At 51.9% G+C, this 18,961-nt stretch overlaps 1 protein-coding gene across 2 annotated transcripts in view; it reads left to right on the plus strand.

Annotated features, from left to right (window-relative positions):
- The first annotated feature begins 259 nt into the window (after positions 1–259).
- Positions 260–18,961, plus strand: part of Ccdc88c (coiled-coil domain containing 88C) — a 126,428-nt gene continuing 107,726 nt past the window's right edge. The window contains exons 1-3 of one of the 2 annotated variants that reach the window (XM_075947472.1): positions 260–433; positions 903–1,003; positions 7,366–7,474. In XM_075947472.1, coding sequence (XP_075803587.1) covers positions 374–433; positions 903–1,003; positions 7,366–7,474 — 270 coding nt within the window. In that variant the 5' untranslated portion in view covers positions 260–373. Of the gene's footprint in view, positions 434–602; positions 649–902; positions 1,004–7,365; positions 7,475–18,961 lie in introns of those variants that run through there. The other variant, XM_075947471.1, reaches the window with a different exon arrangement.

An 18,961-nucleotide genomic window follows, 5' to 3' on the forward strand; every position in this document is an offset into this window, starting at 1 on the left:
CTGAGGATAACACCGAGCCCCTCTGCCTCCCGGGTCAACACCGCGCCTAGGTCTGCGCGCGCAGGCTGCACCTGCCCGCGCACTCGGGCCGCCACGTGCTGTGGCCCCGCCCCTCCCCGCTCGCGTCCCCGCTCCCCACGCGCTCCCCGCCCCGCCCCGTTGGGCTCCGCTCCACTAGGCTGCGCTGGGCGCCCGGCGGCGGCCGAGGAAGGGACCGCGTCGCCCCTCCCTCCTCCCCCCCCGCCCCCATCCTCTCGCTCTCCCCGGGCGGGCGGGGCTGCAGCCGCGCACCGTGGGCTCGCGCCCCGCCTTTGTCTCCCGCGCCCGCCGCCGGCTGCCGGAGCCGCTTTGTGCGGCGTGGCCGCGGCTCAGCATGGACGTGACGGTGTCGCAGCTCGTGGAGCTGTTCCTGCAGAGCCCGCTGGTGACCTGGGTGAGCGCGTCCTGGCCTTCCTCCACTCCGTGCGGCGGTGCCGGGGACCGGGAGGCTCCGTGGCTGGTGGCCTTCCCATTCGGGAGCGCGCACCTGTTCCCGCTCGGGGTGTTGGGGGGGAGGGCGCTCCTGAAGCTCGGAGTCCCGCGCTGGGGGCTCCGAGTGGGGACGCGGAGCGACGGGCTGGGCGCGCTGCTTTCCTGTGAACCTGAGACGTGAGAAATGCGTTGAAAAAGTCCCTTTTATTTGTTTTTGTTTGTTTGGTTTTTTTTTTCCCTCGCGCTCCGGGACGCTGGAGAAAAGTAGCCAGAAGTTTTCCTCCTGTCCTGTGTCTGTTGCCTGGAGCTTGAAGGGGACAGCGCTCGGGAAGGGTGGGCTTGTTGCCTGCTAAGGGTGCCGCGGTGGTGGGTGACATCCCTGGCTCGCCTGTCCCCCAGCGTCAGACCAACGTACCTTTGCTTCCCCGCAGGTGAAAACTTTTGGCACGTTTGGAAGTGGCCACCAGGACAACTTGACTCTGTACATGGATTTAGTGGATGGCATCTTTTTGAACCAAATCATGTTGCAAATGTAAGTTGCCTTTTCAGAGAGGATGCTTTCGGAAGCCTGAGATTGCTGTGTGAATGCCGGGTGGTCAGGGAGGTGGGGGGTGCCTGCAGGTGGGCCGCTGGACTCTCCCTGGCTGCTTACTCAATTAAGGAATTTGGAACTGACTCGTCTGGTCTGCAAACTCAAGGACTTGATGGTGGTCTGAGCCTTGACATTAAAAGTCCCTTTTCTTTTGGGGGAGACCCAGAACTGTAACGAGAGTCTGATTACAGGAAATGTCCGGTGGGTCTGGAGCGTCGCAATGTGGTGGTTGAAGTTTCGCTGTGGCTTGGTAACCGAGTTTCTGAGCCTCCCTTCTCTTGCCAATTGCTGGGGCAGATGCAGTCATTTCAGAAGTCTGCTTCAGAAGGCACATAGGCAGCCGTGCCGTGCCGGACCGTTTGGCCTTAAATGGGGTCTCTGTAGATATTACTTGCCTCTGACCACATCCGTTGCAGAGTTCTGCAGAGCCTGTCTGTCTATCGCCGTGTAGGTGTTGGCTCTTACATTCTGTGTTTAACTTAGAAGCTTCAGGGATAGTATTGGGAGTGAGTGTCAGTATGAGTCACTGGCACTTGGGGCGAAGTAGAAACACCTCAGTGTGTTCTGTGGAGCCGCCTGGGGCTGATGGAGGTGCCACACTCAGTTATTCGTTAGCTAATTAAAAACAGTCTGTGTTTGTAGCTGGGGGCAGGTATGGGGTGCCTTCCCAATTAGAGGGCTCGACATTTGATGTCACTGATGGAACTGTCGTCTTTTTTCTTTTCTTTCTTTTTTTTCTTTTTCCTCTGTAGTTTTGAAGCCTGTCCTGGAATTAGCTCTTGTACACCAGGCTGGCCTTGAACTTGGAGATTCGCCTGCCTCTGCCTCCTTAGTGCTGGGATTAAAGGCATGCGCCACCACCACCCATCTTTTTTTCCTTTCTTTTTTTTAAAAAATTTCTTCCGCCAGGTAGTGGTGGCGCAAGCCTTTAATCCCAGCACTCAGGAGGCATCTCTGTGAGTTCGAGGCTAGCCTGGTCTACAGAGCAAGTTCCAGAACAGCCAGGGCTACACAGAGAAACCCTGTCTCCAAAAAAAAAAAAAAAAAAATCCAATCACGATCCTTCAGCATTTGACCAGATTCTAAAGAAATATATTTATTCTTGGCTTTGGCAGTGTGTCTTAGACTCTGATGAAAATGTTTTTTTCTGGGGTTGCCTCATGGCAGGCTTGGGTTCTGGCACTCTCTCTCCATTCTGTCAGACTGGGTTGCACTGGTCAGAGGACCATCGGAACTTCAGCCTATCCCCATAGAGCTCGAGGCTGTTTAATTAGGGAACGCAGCAGTGTCCTCCAGGCTTATACCGAGCTACACTGAGGCACTGGGGAGAACAAAAGCCCAGGGTCCGGTTCTCTTTCTTTCCCGACCTTTGGAATTCCTGAAGCCTTTACTACTTGCCTGTAAATCAGGGGAGCCTGCTGGACCTTTCTGAGAAAGGCCGATTCATCATTTGTTTGCGTTTGGCCCTGGCTAAATTCTGCGGAAGGGTCGGCCGCTCCTCTCCCTGGTAGTTTTCGGTGTGCTAATGCGATCATTCTGGAAGAAGGACTGGCCGGTATGCAGCAGCCCTGGGACAGCCGCGGAGACAATGAGTGACTTTCCTGTACCAGGAAGGACAGGCAGGAGTGGGTGGGCACCGGACCTGCCTATCATCATTTTCTGCTTCTAGGGAATCATAACTTGGCACCAGGTAACAGGCCTTAGAATGTGTTTGCCTCCGGAAGTGGGTGGGGCTTGACTGCCAGGGGGCCTGTGGAATGGCTCCCCGCAATGTGTTTTCCCAAGCTCCAGGCTGTGATTTAAGATGCGCACCTTTTACTCCTTGTAAAAGTAACCTCTATCCAGGCTATGGCAGGGTTGTGATGCTTGCTTTAATCTCAGCAGTTGGGAGGCAGAGGCACTTGGATCTCTGTGAGTTCCAAGGCCAGCCTGGTCTACTAGAGCTAGTTCCAGGACAGGCTCCAAAGCTGTAGAGAAACCCTGTCTCGGAAAAACAACAAACACGAACAACAACAAAGTAACCTCTATAAAAATACAAACAGGGCATCTGCAGTTTTCTGGTGTTTACAGCAAGTGTCTAGGGTCCTGGGCTCCATACCTGCCACCTCAAAATGTACGTAACTAAAAGAACCTTGGATGAGTTCTTCTGCCAGATATGGTGGTGCACAGCTGTAATCCTAACAGTGGGTCAGGAGATCGAAGCCAGTCTCAGCTACCAAGGCCAGCCTGGGCTATATATGAGACCTTATGTCAAAAAACAAACAGGACTGCAGAGATGGTTCGGTGGTTAAGAGCACTGGCCGCTCTTCCAGAGGACCTGGTTTCAATTCCCAGCACCTACATGGCAGTTCACAACTGTCTTTAACACCAGGTCCAGGGAACCCAACATCCTCACATGGACAAATGTGCACATAAAATAAAAGGAAATAAAGAACAAAGAAAAACAAAAAGAACCCTGACCGAGTATTGGGCATCCTAAGTGGTCGGGCTAGGTTTGAGCCCAGGGTCGTCTTCCTATGAGCAGTGCGGTACTGGGATTGTTGCTAGGTGCCTCGGTTTTCTCTTCTGAAAAGCAGGAATTAAAGTTCTGCCCTAAGGAGAGTAAGCTCGGTACTGGGAATGGCATTGCGGGTCAGTCACATACACAGAGTGCTTGGTTTCTTCCGTCTACTTGTGTGCGTGTAGGTGGAGTCAGGACAGCTTGCAGAGTTGGTTCTCTCCTGCCACGAGTAGTTCCTGAATTGAACTCAGACCTAGCTACCAGTGCCTTGACTTGCTGAGCATCTCACTACCCCCTCTGCAAGTCTCCTTCCCTCTGTGTTCAGTCTCTAAACAACTACACAGTTCTCAGCATTGGTCTTTCCCTGGTGATATATAGGCTGAGCCTTCGCCTCCCCTTCTGCCCAGTTGGAGCAGTGTCTGCCTAAGGATCGGGTCCTTATCAGGATCGGTGGGTGGGTGTAACCGACTGTGCTGGGTACCTGGAGACCACTGCTATGCTATTTTTGATAAATTCTCCCCAGTTGGGAGGCAGTGGCCTTTGAAAATGGCAGAGCAGCGTGGCTGACTGGGTTGGGGTGGGCTGAGATAAGAGCCTGTTACCTAATACTTCAGTGCCATCTGGAGGCTGGCTGTGGTCACGTGACCGCACCTGGCCATTGTCTATGGCAACTCTAGAAGGCTGGGGTAGTCTCTTGGCCCTGGCCTCCCTGACACAGGCCCACCTGGAAGCAGGAAAGCCCTGCAGGCTCAGCTTTCAGGAGAGGCCCAGGGCTAGAATTCTTGAATGAGAGTCCACCAGGTGGTCCAGAGCACAGGCTGTGTTTCTCTTGTCTGTGAGGACTACTGGGAAACTGGGGTGGTGTGCTAGCTTCAGGCAGAGCTAGCTTCCACAGCTGACTAGTTCTGCTATACTGGGCAGATTGCTCCACGCCACCCCCGGGCCTCAGTTTCTTCTTCTGGGATGAAGGGGTAGAATTTTGTAGATGTGGGGAGAGTTAAGCACTATAGTGTGTATTAATATCCAGATGTCATTAGTGGGGTATGAGTGAAGTAGGGATGTGTGTGTGTGTGTGTGTTGCTCACAGTGATGTTTATCTGTGCTCGTGAAGGAGCCTCAGTGGACTAGGAGCTCTGCCTGCTGACTTCTTTCCGCCTTTGCTAGGATGGTGGCAAATTCACCACAGCCTATTGCTTGTTCAAATTCTTGTGACCCCGGGGCCTCTGACCCCCATTTCTAGCACCCGGTGTGGAACACTGAGTGGGTAGAAAGGGGATTTGCCTTCCGTAAGCAATGCTGAAACTTTTGATTTAACTCTTAATAAGTGCTCTTTACCCTGAGAGACTCGGTTAACTGAGGGAATGCTAATGATGATGATAATTAGTCTAATTAGTCACATAACTAATGTCAGGGTTCTTTTCTAGTGTTCCATCAATTAGCCGTTTCTTCCCATGCCTGGGGAGAACAAAAACAGATATGGCCGCGCATCCCAGGTCCTGGGTGTGTGCAGAGCCTCTGCGAGTGAGTGGCTGTCAGTGGTGCACATTGACACTTTCGATACCTGGTACTTGAGACGCGGCCCCTCTGATGTAGATGGACTCTGGAGGCTGTAGATGTGGCTCCCTTGGTAAAACGGTTTCTTGGTATTCTCAAAGCCCTGAGTTCAATCCCTGGCATTACACATAGAAAGTGTGGTGATGCAGTCTTGGAATCTTGGTAGGAGGAGCAAAAGGAGGATCAGAAATTTAAGGCAGCCTGGGCTACGTAAAACCCTGTTTCAAAGAAAAATTCAGGATTGAAATAATGAAACAATGCATATCCTAACACCTGCAGCCCCGGTTATTTCAAAGCTTGAGGCGGGAGGATTGTAGGTTGAAGGTCGGCCTGGGCCACGTAATGAGAATCTGTCTCAGGAGTTTAAAAAAAAAGTTAGGGATCGGTGATGAGTGTTTGCTAAACACGTGTGCAGCCTCCGCTTCACTCCCTAACTTTCCTCAAACCAGGAATTAGCAAAGCCTGCAGCTTCTCACAGATTCATGTATGGTCCCATGAAACCGCAGCTCATCCCGTAAGAGAGCCCCTTACTGTCACATTTGGAAGGCTTCTGTGGCTAAAATGCCTTTACTGTTGAAATACAGAATGCTGCCTCTTTCCTAAGTTAACGTCAGTGGGGCTCTAGGCCTCTGTTTCCTTGTTAATTAAGGGCCCTAGAAGAAGCCTAATAGGCAGATGGTTTCTCCAGACTCCTTCATGGTGTGGGGACATTGAGGAATGTTGTCACTTGACAGCTGAAAACAGTTTTCTTGGTTCCCCTTAGGGGACCCACGTGACAGTTTGAGGGGCTGTGGAAGGACTTTGTGAAGTCAGGGGCTGCTGAGAGCTTGTGGGAAGGTTCGCATGCTTAGGACATGGTGTGGAGACAGAGTATATGTCCAGTATTGATTCAGAGGTTGTGCTTCCAATGACATTCGAAATGGTTGAAGATTTTCCTTCTATTCTCCATCTTCTTGAATGAACCAGATAGCCCCAGGAGTAGTTCTGTAGCTCCGCACCAGCCCTGAGGAGGCTCTGCACCTTTATCACAGGGCTTGGCTCACTTGAAATGGGAAGACGGGCCTCTGAGTTCCCTGCCCTTTATCCTTGGTCGTGCCTCAGGACAGCTATGGAAGGGAGGCCTTTGCTATGGAAAGCAGGCTCCCCTTTTCATTTCACTCTTCCGGGCAGACATTTCCCACACTGTCCCGCATGTGGATGAGCCAAACTGTAAATCTCTTAGCTGATGTCTTTACAGCCAGACCCAAGTTTCGCCTGAGGTTGGAAAATGAGTGACGCTTGGGATTTCCCGCACTTGGCGATTCTTGTGGGGTGTGATGGTACACCAGTCATATCCTAGACTCCTAGACGTCAGGTTGTCAAGACACCATTGTTTCCCTGGAGTGTCAATCGTGAGCAGGACTAACCTAAGTCCAGATGACAGGGAGACCAGTGCTGAGTGGAACATGATTCTTAAGGTCATAAAACATGCCAGCACCCCGTTCCCCATTTTCTGTTTTTGTTTCTTTTTTTAAAAGATCTATTTGTTTATTTTATGTATATGTGTTTTATCTACATGTATGTTTGCATGCTAGGAAAGGGTATCCCATTAGACTACAGTTATAGACGGCTGTGAACCACCATGTGGGTGTTAGGGATGGAACCCAGTACCACTGGAGGAGTAGCCAGTGCTCTTAACCACTGAGCCATCTCTCCAGCCCGTTTTTCTTGATGTTTCATGTATTTTTCTTTCTTGTTTTTTGAGACAGGGTTTCTCTGTAGCTTTGGAGCCTATTCTGGAACTTACTCTGTAGACCAGGCTGGCCTTGAACTCACAGACATCTGCCTGTTTTTGCCTCCCAAGTGCTCGGATTAAAGGCATGAGCCACCACCGCCTGGCCTTTGCTTGTCTTTTTAATGCTAAAATGCAATCTTGGATAGGTTATTGGTTCTCATATATCTGTATGTTGATTTTCACAGTGTTGACACTCGGTTGTCCCTTGTGGTGCTCCCAGCAGAGGAAACAGGATGGCATTGAAAAGGGCTGTCTGTGTTCGGCAGGGGCCTGAGTGGCAGCAGAGATGATGGGTTATGTAGGGTTCTAGCACAGCTGTGAGCAGACTTAGGATCTGACTGGTGCTCCGGCCTCACAGCCTCATGACCACCAAAGGGTTAACGAGGCTCATGAACCTGAGCACTGGTCCTCTGCTGGGGAAGGAGGGACAGTGAATGTCCGGAGGTGTGACTTCTGCTCCGTTTCTTACTCTAGAGACCCCAGGCCCAACAATCAGCGTATCAACAAGCACGTCAACAACGACGTGAACCTGCGTATCCAGAACCTGAGCATCCTGGTGAGAAACATCAAGACCTACTACCAGGTGAGGCCGCTCTGCTGGCCCAGGGGTTCCTGAGAGTCTGGGGTGGGGCCCCTCCAGTAGGTGGACAGAGGCCCCTTGAGTTCCCATGTGTTTGCAGTGGGGTCCCTTGGATGGATTCCCCAAAGAAGCCAGAGTAAGTGGTGGCTGGCTGCTGACCCTTGGTACTTTCGTGTTAGCCCTGCTGTGGGGGTGTCAGTTTGGGTGTGGGGACTCTTGCATTTCAGACTGGCTCGCTCTGAATGCCATAAGAGCCTGTTCTCTATGTGTCACTTGGGGACTCTGGAAGGGGTGCATGGTCCATGCCTCTGGCTCGGTAGCTCTCTGCTGGAATCACTCGAGCAGAGGGAGGAGGAACCACAAGGGCTATAGGGACCAATAATGGAACTATTGTGCCTCTAGGCCAGCAGGAACTTGGGCTTATGGTGTGAAGAATCCACTGTACACTGCTTGCTGTGTTTGATCAGATGTGCTGGTGGGTCGGTCAGGCTTGCGAGCTCTTCTGCATGGCCAGCACTGGTGGGGAACGAGCTGCAGCTGGGGACCTCAGATCCCTGGCTTCTGAGTCTCTGATAGCAGTGAAACTGCCTTCTGCCATGTGATACCTCTTGACACTCCGGCAGAACCACAGTCACTCTCAATGCCATGGCTCGAGAACCATTGCTGGTGCCAGGGTCTCACAGATCGATGGTCTGATTCTGCCCCTTCAGTTCCCTGGTCTGTAGCTGAGTCCTGGTGCTTGAAATCAGTGGTCTTCGTAGATGTGGTGAGGTCTCTGCCGACCCGAGGACTCCCTGTAAGCTGAGGCTTCCCTCTGCCTTGATTGCTGACTTTAGACCAGTGGCAGAGGTGCAGTCTTGGGCTTGCCCTGGGCCCAGGTCCTACCAAGGACTGTCCGTGTGTTGCAGGATCCTTGGCTTCTCTTCATTATGGATTTGAAATGGGCTTGGAGAGGGAGGAAGTGGGCAGTGCCTTGGGTATTCTGTCCTGACTGTATCTGTCCTGTCGGTGGATGTGGGCTGTACCACGTGCACAGTAGAGATGTGGTTGTGGCACCTGTGCACCCCACCTGTAAACGACAGTATTCAGGGTGCTGTCACAAGGCAGAGGTGCAGCAGCATCCTGCCCAGTGGGCTCCTCGCTGCCTGCCAGTGATTAGTAGCTGTGAGGGGCCAGGTGAAAGGCCTGAAGACAGTGTGCCACTGAGAGGTGGTTGGTGCCTAGGGTTCCAGAAACTCACACAAAGGAACAGCTGGGCAACCAGAATGGAGGTGGGGAAGAGGGCCCTGTGTTCTTGTCGTCTCTTAGCTCTTTGAGAGTGCGGAAGGCATTGGGTGACTGTCTAGCTCCAGCTAAGCAAAGTGTACATAAGCACTTGCTGGAAGCAGCAAAGGGCCACTCACTGTCTCCTCATTCTGCCAGCCTAGAAAGAGCTCGTGAGATGTGTGCATTTGTGACTGGCACGTTACCTGGGCACAGTGTTTTGTGTGTTCTTTCCTTCTGGTTTATGGGGAGCAGAAATTCTGTTCTCGCGTTAGAAGCATATTCAGTCTGCATAAACAGCTTGAGAAACAAGTACCATGAAGGCGGCCAACACGTCAGCCTTCTACCAGAGACAATCGCCGATCGCGTTTAGTGTTTCCTCCCCGCAGTCGGGTGAATGGGTTTTGTTTTGTGCCGTGTGGGCATGCCATAAGTTTAACTGCACGTCCTGCCCTTTTCCCTTCCAGGGCAGCACTATAGCTTATTTATGTGAAGAGGGTATTCAATGGGCATTTTCCCAAGGAACCACTGCCCGGTTTCCCTGTTGGAAAGTAGCCCAGAGCGGTATGAAATGGCCCACATGCCATCCCAGCTAGGCTCAGTGGTACACGCCTGCCTGTGATCTCAGCCCGAGGGAGGCAGGAAAGGGGGGTGGAGAGCTTGAGGCCAGCCCGCCCTGTATAGCGAGTTTACAGGCAGCATAGGTTGCACAGTGAGACTGTTTAACAAAGCCAACCAACCAAGAGCAACTGTTACTCCTTCCTCGGTCTGGGATGGCCAGGAGGGAGGGGGATCATCCCCGTGGGTGTGAGAGGGGTGCTTTTTGGAAGATAACTTTTAAAATTATTATTTACACGTATGGGGGTTTTGCCTGCGTGTATACAGTGCATCGCATGTGTGCCTAGTGCCATGGAGACCAAAAGAGGGCAATGGATCCCTGGGAGTGGAGTTCCAGGGGTGCTGCGAGCGGCTGTCTGGTCACTGGGAATCTCACTTGGTTCCTCCGCAAGAGCAACAAGTGTTCCCAGTGGCTGTGCTGTCTGCAGCCCCCAAGCTCCATTTTCCTGAAGTGCAAGGCCTTGACCATGTGAGGCATTTGTCCTGCCTGAGCTACATTGTGTGACCTTTAGCCTCAGTGATAGGTAGATGCCAAGATGCAGCTCCAACTCCGCCCTGGCCAGCTCTTTGGCAGTTGTGTCAATAAGCATATGGCAGCTGCTGAGAATGAGAAGCGGCTTGACAAAGGGGACAGTTTCTCTCAAGTTAGTGTGTGTGCCTGTGTACCACAGTGTCTGTGGGAAGGTCAGAGGACAGCTGATGAAACCACTTCTCTCCACCTGCTATGGGTATAGTAAGTGCCACCATTACTCACTGGCTGGAATGAGACACTGTCAGAAGTCAACCCAGAATAGGGCAGGGTGTTACACACCTGTAATCTCAGTAGTTAGGGGACGGAACACAGGGAGAGCAAGCATTGAAACATCCTCGGCTACACAGACAGTTCAGGGCCAGCCTGGACTATGTAAGACCTGGTTTTAAAAAATACAAAAAGGCCAGGCTGTGGTGATGCACGCCTTTAATCCCAGGACTCGGGAGACAGAGGCAGGTGGATCTGTGAGTTCCAGGCCAGCTTGGTCTATAGAGTGAATTCCAGGACAGCCAGGGCTACACACAGAGAAACCCAGTCTCGAAACAGAACAAAAGGAAATAGAAAAGAAGGCGATAGATCTTCGGCATTGTTGGTGGCAGAAGCATATTAATCTCACTCAGCTCTGTGTTGTGTGGCTTGGGGAGTGTGAAGCCGTGTTTCCTTAGCTGGTTGAGGGGTCGAGAAATCCAGCCACACACAGAACTTGCTTCATGAATAACACATTGCATTGGCTTTGCAGAGAAATTACCTTCCACGCTGCCGCCTTGAAAGCTTAAGGAGGAGGCTTGTCCTCTTGATTGGCCAGCTCGCGTCTACAGCTGAGGAAATTACAGATCATGTTTTGATCTTGGGTTCCTTCCTCCAGGTTGGGAAATGTCAAAGGAATCCAGTTTGCCCATCATCTCTCTACCTGGGGGTGCCCACCGTCACCATTTTGGTCCTTGCCTTTGCTTTCTTTGTGTGTGTGGTTTGTAATTCCCAATGTCTGTGTGAAGTGTGTTCTTTTTCATTTATGGAGGAGTGTTTCCCCTTGCTATTAAACATTCATTTGTATGAATGTCAGCGCCTGTGTGATGTTTTGTGTGACTGTACTGTCGTTGACATTTCCGATATCCCTCTTTCTGAATTATGAGCGGTACCACCCTGAACATAAATGTTTCAGCAAATTCGTCTTTGGTTTCCTCAGGGTAAGTTCCTGTCAGGGAGTTGCCGGGTCAGAGGGCATGAATACTTTAGGGGTGTTTGCTCCTTATTGCTACAAGTACCCTGTTTATAGGCCTTGTCCTTTTTTTCTGGTGAATTGCTTTTTTGTGCCTTTCACGGTTGTGCCTACTGCCCTGTTTGAAAGACCGCATTCCGTGCTGCTGCTGAACACTGGCCAGAGTTCTGGGGTGGGGGGTTGTTTGCTCACTTTGCAAAAGCTGGTACCTCGCTCATGTAAGGCAGACTGTGCCTGAGATGGTCTCTGCCAGTCTCTCTGGGTGGACTCCCTCTCTAACATGGAACCCACTGAAGGCAGTCTGGGGATGGAGGAGGAGGGGAGAGATTATAGGGTCCCAGGCAGCAGACTGGGCTCTGTCCCGGGGTCAGTGGAACCTCTGTTTCCCTGTGGGCCACGATGTGAATGCTGAGTGGAGGACAGCAGTCTGCCTGGGCCCCTCCTTTCCTCTTCCTGCCCCCTGCTACCCCACGGGTGTGTGCAGAGTGATGAAATGCGAGACAGGAAGCCCTGGTGGCCCAGCGGTGGGTGTGGCTGGGGTCCTGTGGGACCGATCTTTGCTGTGCGTTTCTCCTGGGTCTAAAGGCTGTTGTTCATACCTGAGATACTGTGGGAAGGAGATCAGATAGCACTGCTGCAGCTTGTCACGGGATGAGGTAGCGTCTCAAACACAGGCCAGGAAGGATGAGGACCCTGACTGACAGCTTTCTGTAGGGGGTGGCACTTTGCCTGTGCCTTGAGGGCACCAGGCTGGTGGAGGGGTGTCCTGGGAAGCACCTGAAGAATGGATGTGAAGTAGGCTGGATTTGGGCCAGGGGTAAGGGTGAGGCCCCTGGAGATGAAACACTTGGGGTGCCGTGCTAGTGGATGTGAACCTCGTCCTGATGCATTTGGTGTCGTAGGTGTTTTCTGCTTACCTGTTTTACTAGAGATCAAACCCAGGACCATGTAGGCTCAGCAAGCACTCTACCACTGGGTTGTACCCCTCCAGCCACACACCCGGAGCTGTGAAAGGGAAAGGATGGAGCTGTTTTTCTCCTTATTTTAGAAAGGAAAAGGGCTGAGTTTGATGCTCAGGTACCTATGTGGAGAATGAACCCTGAGTTGACACTGGCAGGGAGCAGGGGTGGGGCTGGGTGTGACCTAACGCCAGAACAGAAGACAAGGTTACTGCTGGGATTGAAGGCCCACCAGACCTTCAAAGTGAGGGTCTTTGTGGTTGGTGGTCACCTAGGGTCTGTGGCCGTGTGAGCTGAGGAACCTGGGTTTGAGACTCGGGCAGGTGGTCTGTGGACCCAGCTCCACTGGGATTCCCGCCTAAGAAAGCTGTATTCCGCAGGGCGGGTCTGTTCATTGGCTTTGAGGCCAAGGCGGGAGCTGGGGAGCTAACTGCTCAAACATTCAAGGTCACAGAAGTCATTTTCTCCCTTGGACTCCGTACTTCCTCTCTGGTCTTCCCTCTCCCTGGCCGGCTGATCCCTGCAGCTTACCTTCTGAGCTCTGGTGTTGACTGGGGAGGAGGTTAAGGGGCCCTGGCCCTAGGGACTTGCCGCATTCCTGGGGAGGCTGGATGTGAGGCTACCTGGAAATTTGATTTCCATTCTTTCTCCCCCCCCCCCCCCCCCCCGTCTCCTTTTCACCTCACCTTTTTGTTGTCAGCTCAAATGCTGTCAAGGCATATTGAATAGCAACAGGAATGTGGGGGGATGGAGCTCAAAGTGGGATCAAAAGGCAGAGACCAAGCAGGAGGGAGCTTAGCCTTCCCTTATTCTTCATTGCAGCACATCCTCAAGAGGAAGAAGTTGCGGGGCCCATTTTACAGGTTAAGAAACTGAGACTTATGAAGGAGGAAACCCCAGCCCCAGAGAGCAGCATGTTTCTCCTAAGTTGTTGGCTGCCTAGAGCAACTTCTTTCTTCAAAGTCAAGTTTCTGGAGTCTCCGTAGGGAGGTGGCTTGCCTTGGGTAGATCAGTGTGGGTGCAGCCCGGTGCTAGGCTGGGGGCGTTGCTTCTCAGAGCATCCTGAAAGGGTTGCCCCTGATTTCCTATCAGCCTGGAGCCTCAAGAAGCAGGGACTGGGTTGCTTGAGGCACCTCTGAAACCAGCATTTCCGGGGTTGGGCAGAGGGAGCAGCTGGCTTTTCCCCTCACCCCCAGAGCAGCAGGAAGTCAAGATACAGGGCTAATTGCAGCTGGTGGGAGGGGTGAAAGGTGGGTCTGATGTAATTAGCAGAGTTGGGATTCTGCCAGAGGTATTGGAGGCTTATCACAGTTAGAGCTAGCATGCTTGAGTGAGCATGGGCACATTATATGTGCTAATGTGAATGAGTATGCATGTGTCTGTCTACATGCACATACATGAATACCGTGTGTGTGTGTGTGTGTGTGTGTGTGTGTGTGTGTGTGTGTGTGCAGACATGCATTAGTCTGGGCTCTTCCTGTGGGCTCCTCCTCCTGGTCTTGAGTTCAGATTTGAATTGCCAGGATTTCTTTCAGGGATATCTGGGGCTGTGTGCTGGCCTGTGCCCCTGGTCCTCTGTTCCCAGGTGTGGAGAATGCCACCCAGTGACGTGATGGCTCCTGTGCTGGTCTGTACCCTTCAGCCCAGAGACCTGCACGTCTCCTCTGCTGCTTTCCTGTCCAGAATCTCCACTGTATCAAGGTGTCATTTTCCCACCGTGGCTCGGTCTTAGGAAGACTTGTGTGTGTGAGCCCCTCATTTGTGGTGGTGGGTGCACAGACATGAGTGGGAAGGCTGTTGTCATGGAAGCCATGGTCACCCTCAGTTGCTGAGGAAGAAGTCTGAATTCATGCTGCCCGCAAAATTACAGCTAAAACCACACATGCTACACTGTACTTCAAACACCAAGAGTCCCTGAGCCTCTTGGTCCGCAGTGGTCACTGTACACTTAGTGAGTGGTGTGGGGCGACTCAGGCCATGCTGGAACGAATGACAGTGTAACAATTTGTTCCATGGTGGTATCCGGTAGGAGTTGGGAAGAAGTACCCCTTCTCTTGTGACCAGATTCAGGAAATGGAGTTCTCAATTTTAAAGTGAGATGGGGGGAGGGGATTCTCCTTATCTCCGTGAGGTGGGTGTCAGTGCCAAGGCCAACATATTTGATTGTAACTGGTTTATCACATGGAATCTGACAAGGATTTGCCCAGGCAAGCTTGGTTGCTCCCTAAAGCTGGCTACCTGGTTCACGGCCAAGCTAATAACAGTTTTTGTCGTTGAACTGTTGGCTTAAGAAAGACAGATCCCCCTCCCCCCATGGCTTTGCCAAGGCATTCAGAACCCTGGCCTTTCCCAGATAATTTCATTCTGTTGTTTCTAGTAACCATCAGAGCAGCCAGGGTTATAGAGGGAATGGGCAGGCCACACCCTACCCCGGATTCTGAGTTTATTGGTAATAGTTTGAGCTATAGATATTCCAAGACGCACATAGAGGCTGTGATAGTGTGCACACTGCAGGGGTCTGATGGCTTGAGTTTTCAGTAGATCACAGATTGATGGGTGTCTCTCTGGATGTCAGGGTACTCTGAAAGCAGAGGTCTGCAGGGAGTAATCCCTTGCTGCTGTCATGATCTGCTATTCTTGGCTTGGAAGAGTCAGCTGGCTTCTCCCTGGCTGGGAAAGAAACTAGTAGCTGAGGGACAAGATGAAAAGTGGGAGGGCGGCCATGAGGGAGAGAGTTCTTCTACAGGATCCGCTTGGGTCGTTTAACTCGTATTTGGGACCGGGAACTCCTGTGACCCCTTTCCTAGCCACAGATGAAGCAACTTTAGCTTCGTCTGTAAGGTGTAGCGTGTGCTATGGGGAGGCTTAACAAAATGGTCTGGATATGTGGGATCTGTGAATCACAACAGCCGTGCAGGGCTGACTCTGTAGGGGATGGGGGATATGCAGATGGAGAATGTAGGAGTCAGGAGCTACAAATGCATACAGAAGAGTAAGAAAAGTAATCGCCAACTTCCGCAGGCGCCAAGTCCGAGCTGCTCACCTCTTCTCCCTGAGGCAGTGCCTGCCAAGGAGGGTTAAAAGGGACTTAGCGCTATGCTACACCATGGGTCTGATCGGTGGGTGGCTGGGCTGCCCTCTGGTCTGGTAGGTGTAGTGGGCAGGCAGCCTTATGGAGTGGATCCAAAGACCTTCCAAGGGCAGCCTGTTCTGACTCGTGGATCGGCAGTATGTGTGTGCCTGTCTCTTGCCCTGCTGGCCCCTTTCCTCTCTGATCTTTCTGGCTTATGCTTTCTGGGTACGCGCAGAGTGCGGAGTGGCTTCACACTTTCACATTGAAGGGAGCTGCCCAGGTTTGGCTGACACCAGCAACGAAACTCTAAAACTAGGCACTCGGTCCTTTTGTGTTTCTCTCACCTTACCACATGGAGACACAGCTGCTTGCACTCTCTGTCTCTGTCTCTGTCTCTCTGTCTCTCTGTCTCTCTCTCTCTGTCTCTCTCTCTCTGTCTCTCTCTCTCTGTCTCTCTCTCTCTCTCTCTGTCTCTCTCTCTCTCTCTCTCTCTCTCTGTGTGTGTGTGTGTGTGTGTGTGTGTTAATGACCTGAGCAATATAAGCTGCTGCTTGATAAAGTAAATACTTCAGATACAATCATTTCATTCATGGAACTAGTGGGCGGCCCGCTCTGGGTCTGCACAGGGATCCTAGCTCTAGGCCACGACCCTACAAAGCCCCTGACCTCTTGCCCTTGCTGGATGGTTGAATAGTTGGTGGACAGGAGCCTGATACAGGGCAGGGGCTCAGGCCCTGACTGCATTGAGGTAACTGACTGAGGCTCTAGAGTCTGAATCCCACTCCAGGACCCCTGCTGTTTTCTCACTAGCCTGTGGGCTTTTTATGTTCTGTTTGCTTTGATGGAAATGCCACATGTCATATGTACTAAGAGCCTCAAGCCCTGGGAGGTAAAAATTAAATTGATTGTTTTCAACTTGGTCTAGCCAGCTTGGCTCCCCTGAGCTTTCTAAGGTTTAAGCCTAATGAATGACCTTAAGCTTAAAAAAAAAAAAGCCTCCTTTCAAACCTGCAGCCTACAGGCTCATCTCTCTTCTTGCTTCGGGTCAACACCTGCATCCATTGAGGTGCAGAATGCTGCCCAGAGCTGAGGCCACTTTGGCAGTGCCTGTGCTAAGCTGGCCTTGTAGCCCCATGTCTTCGGAGGATAAGATATGTGATGTGAGTTTTATGAATGGAGCCTGAAGAGTTGCGTTGTTCAGATGGACATGGACTGAGTCATGGACGTGGGAGTCCCAAGCGTGAGGTGTCAGAGGGCTGATGGTTTCCGGTGATTCCGGCCTGCTCTGCTGACCATATGTGATAGAATGTCCACACCTTCGCAGAAGACCTGCTGGGTGAGGTGCGGGTCACTCAAAGGGGTCACTGCTCCAATCTGCAGTTTTCTCCCTTTCTCTCCTGCCCTTACCTTTGGTTCTCACTTGGGGAGGTTGCCTCTGGCCTGGGCAGCACCTTGAGGGGGCCTCAGGAAAAGCCTCCCCTCATCTGTCCTTGGAGGAGGGTAACAACTGGATTTGCCTGCCCTCTTTGCTCAGTCTCTGTAGGGTCCTATTGCCATGGCAACCAACCAGAAATCCCTGCCAGATTCCAAGCATTTTCCCTTTCTGTCGTTTGGGGGTTACTTATGGCCTCAGCTCCCTAGGTTTGGCCAGTTCAGAGACAGCGGGCTACTTCTGTATCCTGCTGCCCAGCTGGGGTCTGGTGAGCAGAACTGCTTTTATGACCAGCTCCCTCCTGCCCATGGTTGCTTCCCTTGGCCTCCTCTGGAAGGCCCACGCAGACTCCTGAACCAGCTAATGGTTTTTGTTATCACCGTCATTGGATGTCCCTGCTCCCACTCACTGTCTCCGTGTCCCAAGGGCAGGAACTCTGGTGCCAACTGCCGCCCTCATACTTGCGTGGCATTGCTTTTATATGACTGATGCTTTCCTAAAAGCAGCCCAGAGCTGCTCCAGCAGTTTTCTGCCCTAGCTCGGGAGTCCACAGCCACCGGAGAGGTCCACAGGCAGGTGGGGGCGGACCAAGATGATTTGGCTTTTGTCTGTATTGAAACTCGGGGCCTTATCAACGGAGGTTCAAAGAGTGGGCTACGGTGATTTCTCAAGGCAGAGTCACGTGACGGGCCTTTTGATCTCCTTCTAAACTTGCTGTTTTTAACTGAACCTAATTAGAAATGTGATCAGTGAAGCTTCCACTTCTCTTTCTGTTGTGATGATTGAGGTGCCTGCCCGGCTCCATCCTGCGATGGGAGGTCCAGGTCAGGACCTCTGCCCTCTGTTCACAGCCTTCCCTGCTTCCAGGGTTAGTGGCTGGGGTTCGTGTGGCCATGGGAGGAAGAGGCAATCTGTTAACCAGGGTTTATAGGTCTTTTAAACCCCGGGGTCTGTTTGAACTTCTGGGTCCAGCGTCTGGAAGGCAAGAGCTGAAGCACCAGGCACTAGGTTGGTGGGACCCTTAAGAGGTTCCTTCCACAGCTCAGGGTCAGGAGTGAGAGGATGAAGTAATGATATGGTTTGAAACCCTGGTATGTGTTCAGGGTTGAAGAGTTCAGAGGGTGTGAGGAGTAATGAGGTTTTTAAGTTCTGAGTAGAGCCAAGCCTTTAAAAGGCAAAGAGAAAGCAATGTAGTTTTCCAGAAAATTCAGCGCTGGTCTTGTAGAAGGCTGCCTGACTTTAGAAGTCCTTAGTTCTTAAGCACGGAGCCCAGGGAGTTACTGTTTAGCTCTGCAAGAGGGAAAGTCTTGTGGAGACGGAAGGCAGGCTGGCAGTGCAGCAGCCCGGAAGAGCCAAGTGCCGTGTGATGTTATGTATATTACTGCAATTCAGAAATTCAGCAGAGAACCCCCTGCACACACCGTTTTTTTCCTTAGAGGAAGGGGTAGGCAGTACGACAGTTGCACCATGAGGATGTGAAACTAGATCTGAGTGTTCTGTGCCTCAGGGTCTCAGAAGTCTGACACACAGGCTGCTAGAGAACGGGCAGGTTGATTTCTGAGGCTTCTAGAATCTTCTAAATCGTGCCATCTGTTGTGTTGGGTGTTTGGTGTTGACAGTGGAGAGATTTGGGTCTGTGGTGTGGAATCTTCGTGTACATTCCTTGTTCTTGGTTGTTATGACATGAAAGTGTTTTGTTTGAGGCAGGGTCTCTCTATATAGCCTTGACTCCTCTGGACCATCCTAATGTAGACAAGGCTGGCCTAGAATTCATGGAGACATGCCTGCCTCCGCCTCCCAAGACACGTGTTCTTATCTCAAAGATGAAAATGGAAGCTTAGAGAAACCAAGGATCCTGGTAGTTGTGAGGTCTAGGATAAAAAGCATTAGGTGGCTATGCCGGAAGACAGCTCCTTCCCTCTGGGACCCTGAACCCTGTGCTCCCCTGTGCTGAAGGAATTAGATTACTCCCATTCCACTCTCTGGCCTTGCAGCCCCGATAAAGAGTGAATGGCACTTGCCAGGTGACTGAGTTCCACGTCAGGAGGGTGTGGCGGGCTAGCCGTGCCTTTGTCTTTTGTCCAGCAGTGCTGGTTTGGAGTAGCTAGTTGGTAAACCCTGCACAACCTCTCTGTTAGTAGTTCTATAGCGCTAACAGCAGGGGCCACTGACAAGGTTATCTATATATAATCAACGGATCTTCTACTCCCAGTTCTGTAGGCTAGCAAGTCTGAAGTCCAAGGGCATCTCCTGGTGAGGGCTTTCATTTTGTGCTCTAATGTGGCAGAAGAAGAAGGAGGGGCCAGGGAAGGGCTCACTTGTAGATAGGAGGGAGACCTGCTAGAAGGGCCTTTATCAGTTCTTGAGAGCAGGGCCCCGAGGCCCTAATCACCT

Source organism: Microtus pennsylvanicus, chromosome 14 (genome assembly GCF_037038515.1).
Source record: "Microtus pennsylvanicus isolate mMicPen1 chromosome 14, mMicPen1.hap1, whole genome shotgun sequence".
Lineage (NCBI taxonomy): Eukaryota > Metazoa > Chordata > Mammalia > Rodentia > Cricetidae > Microtus > Microtus pennsylvanicus.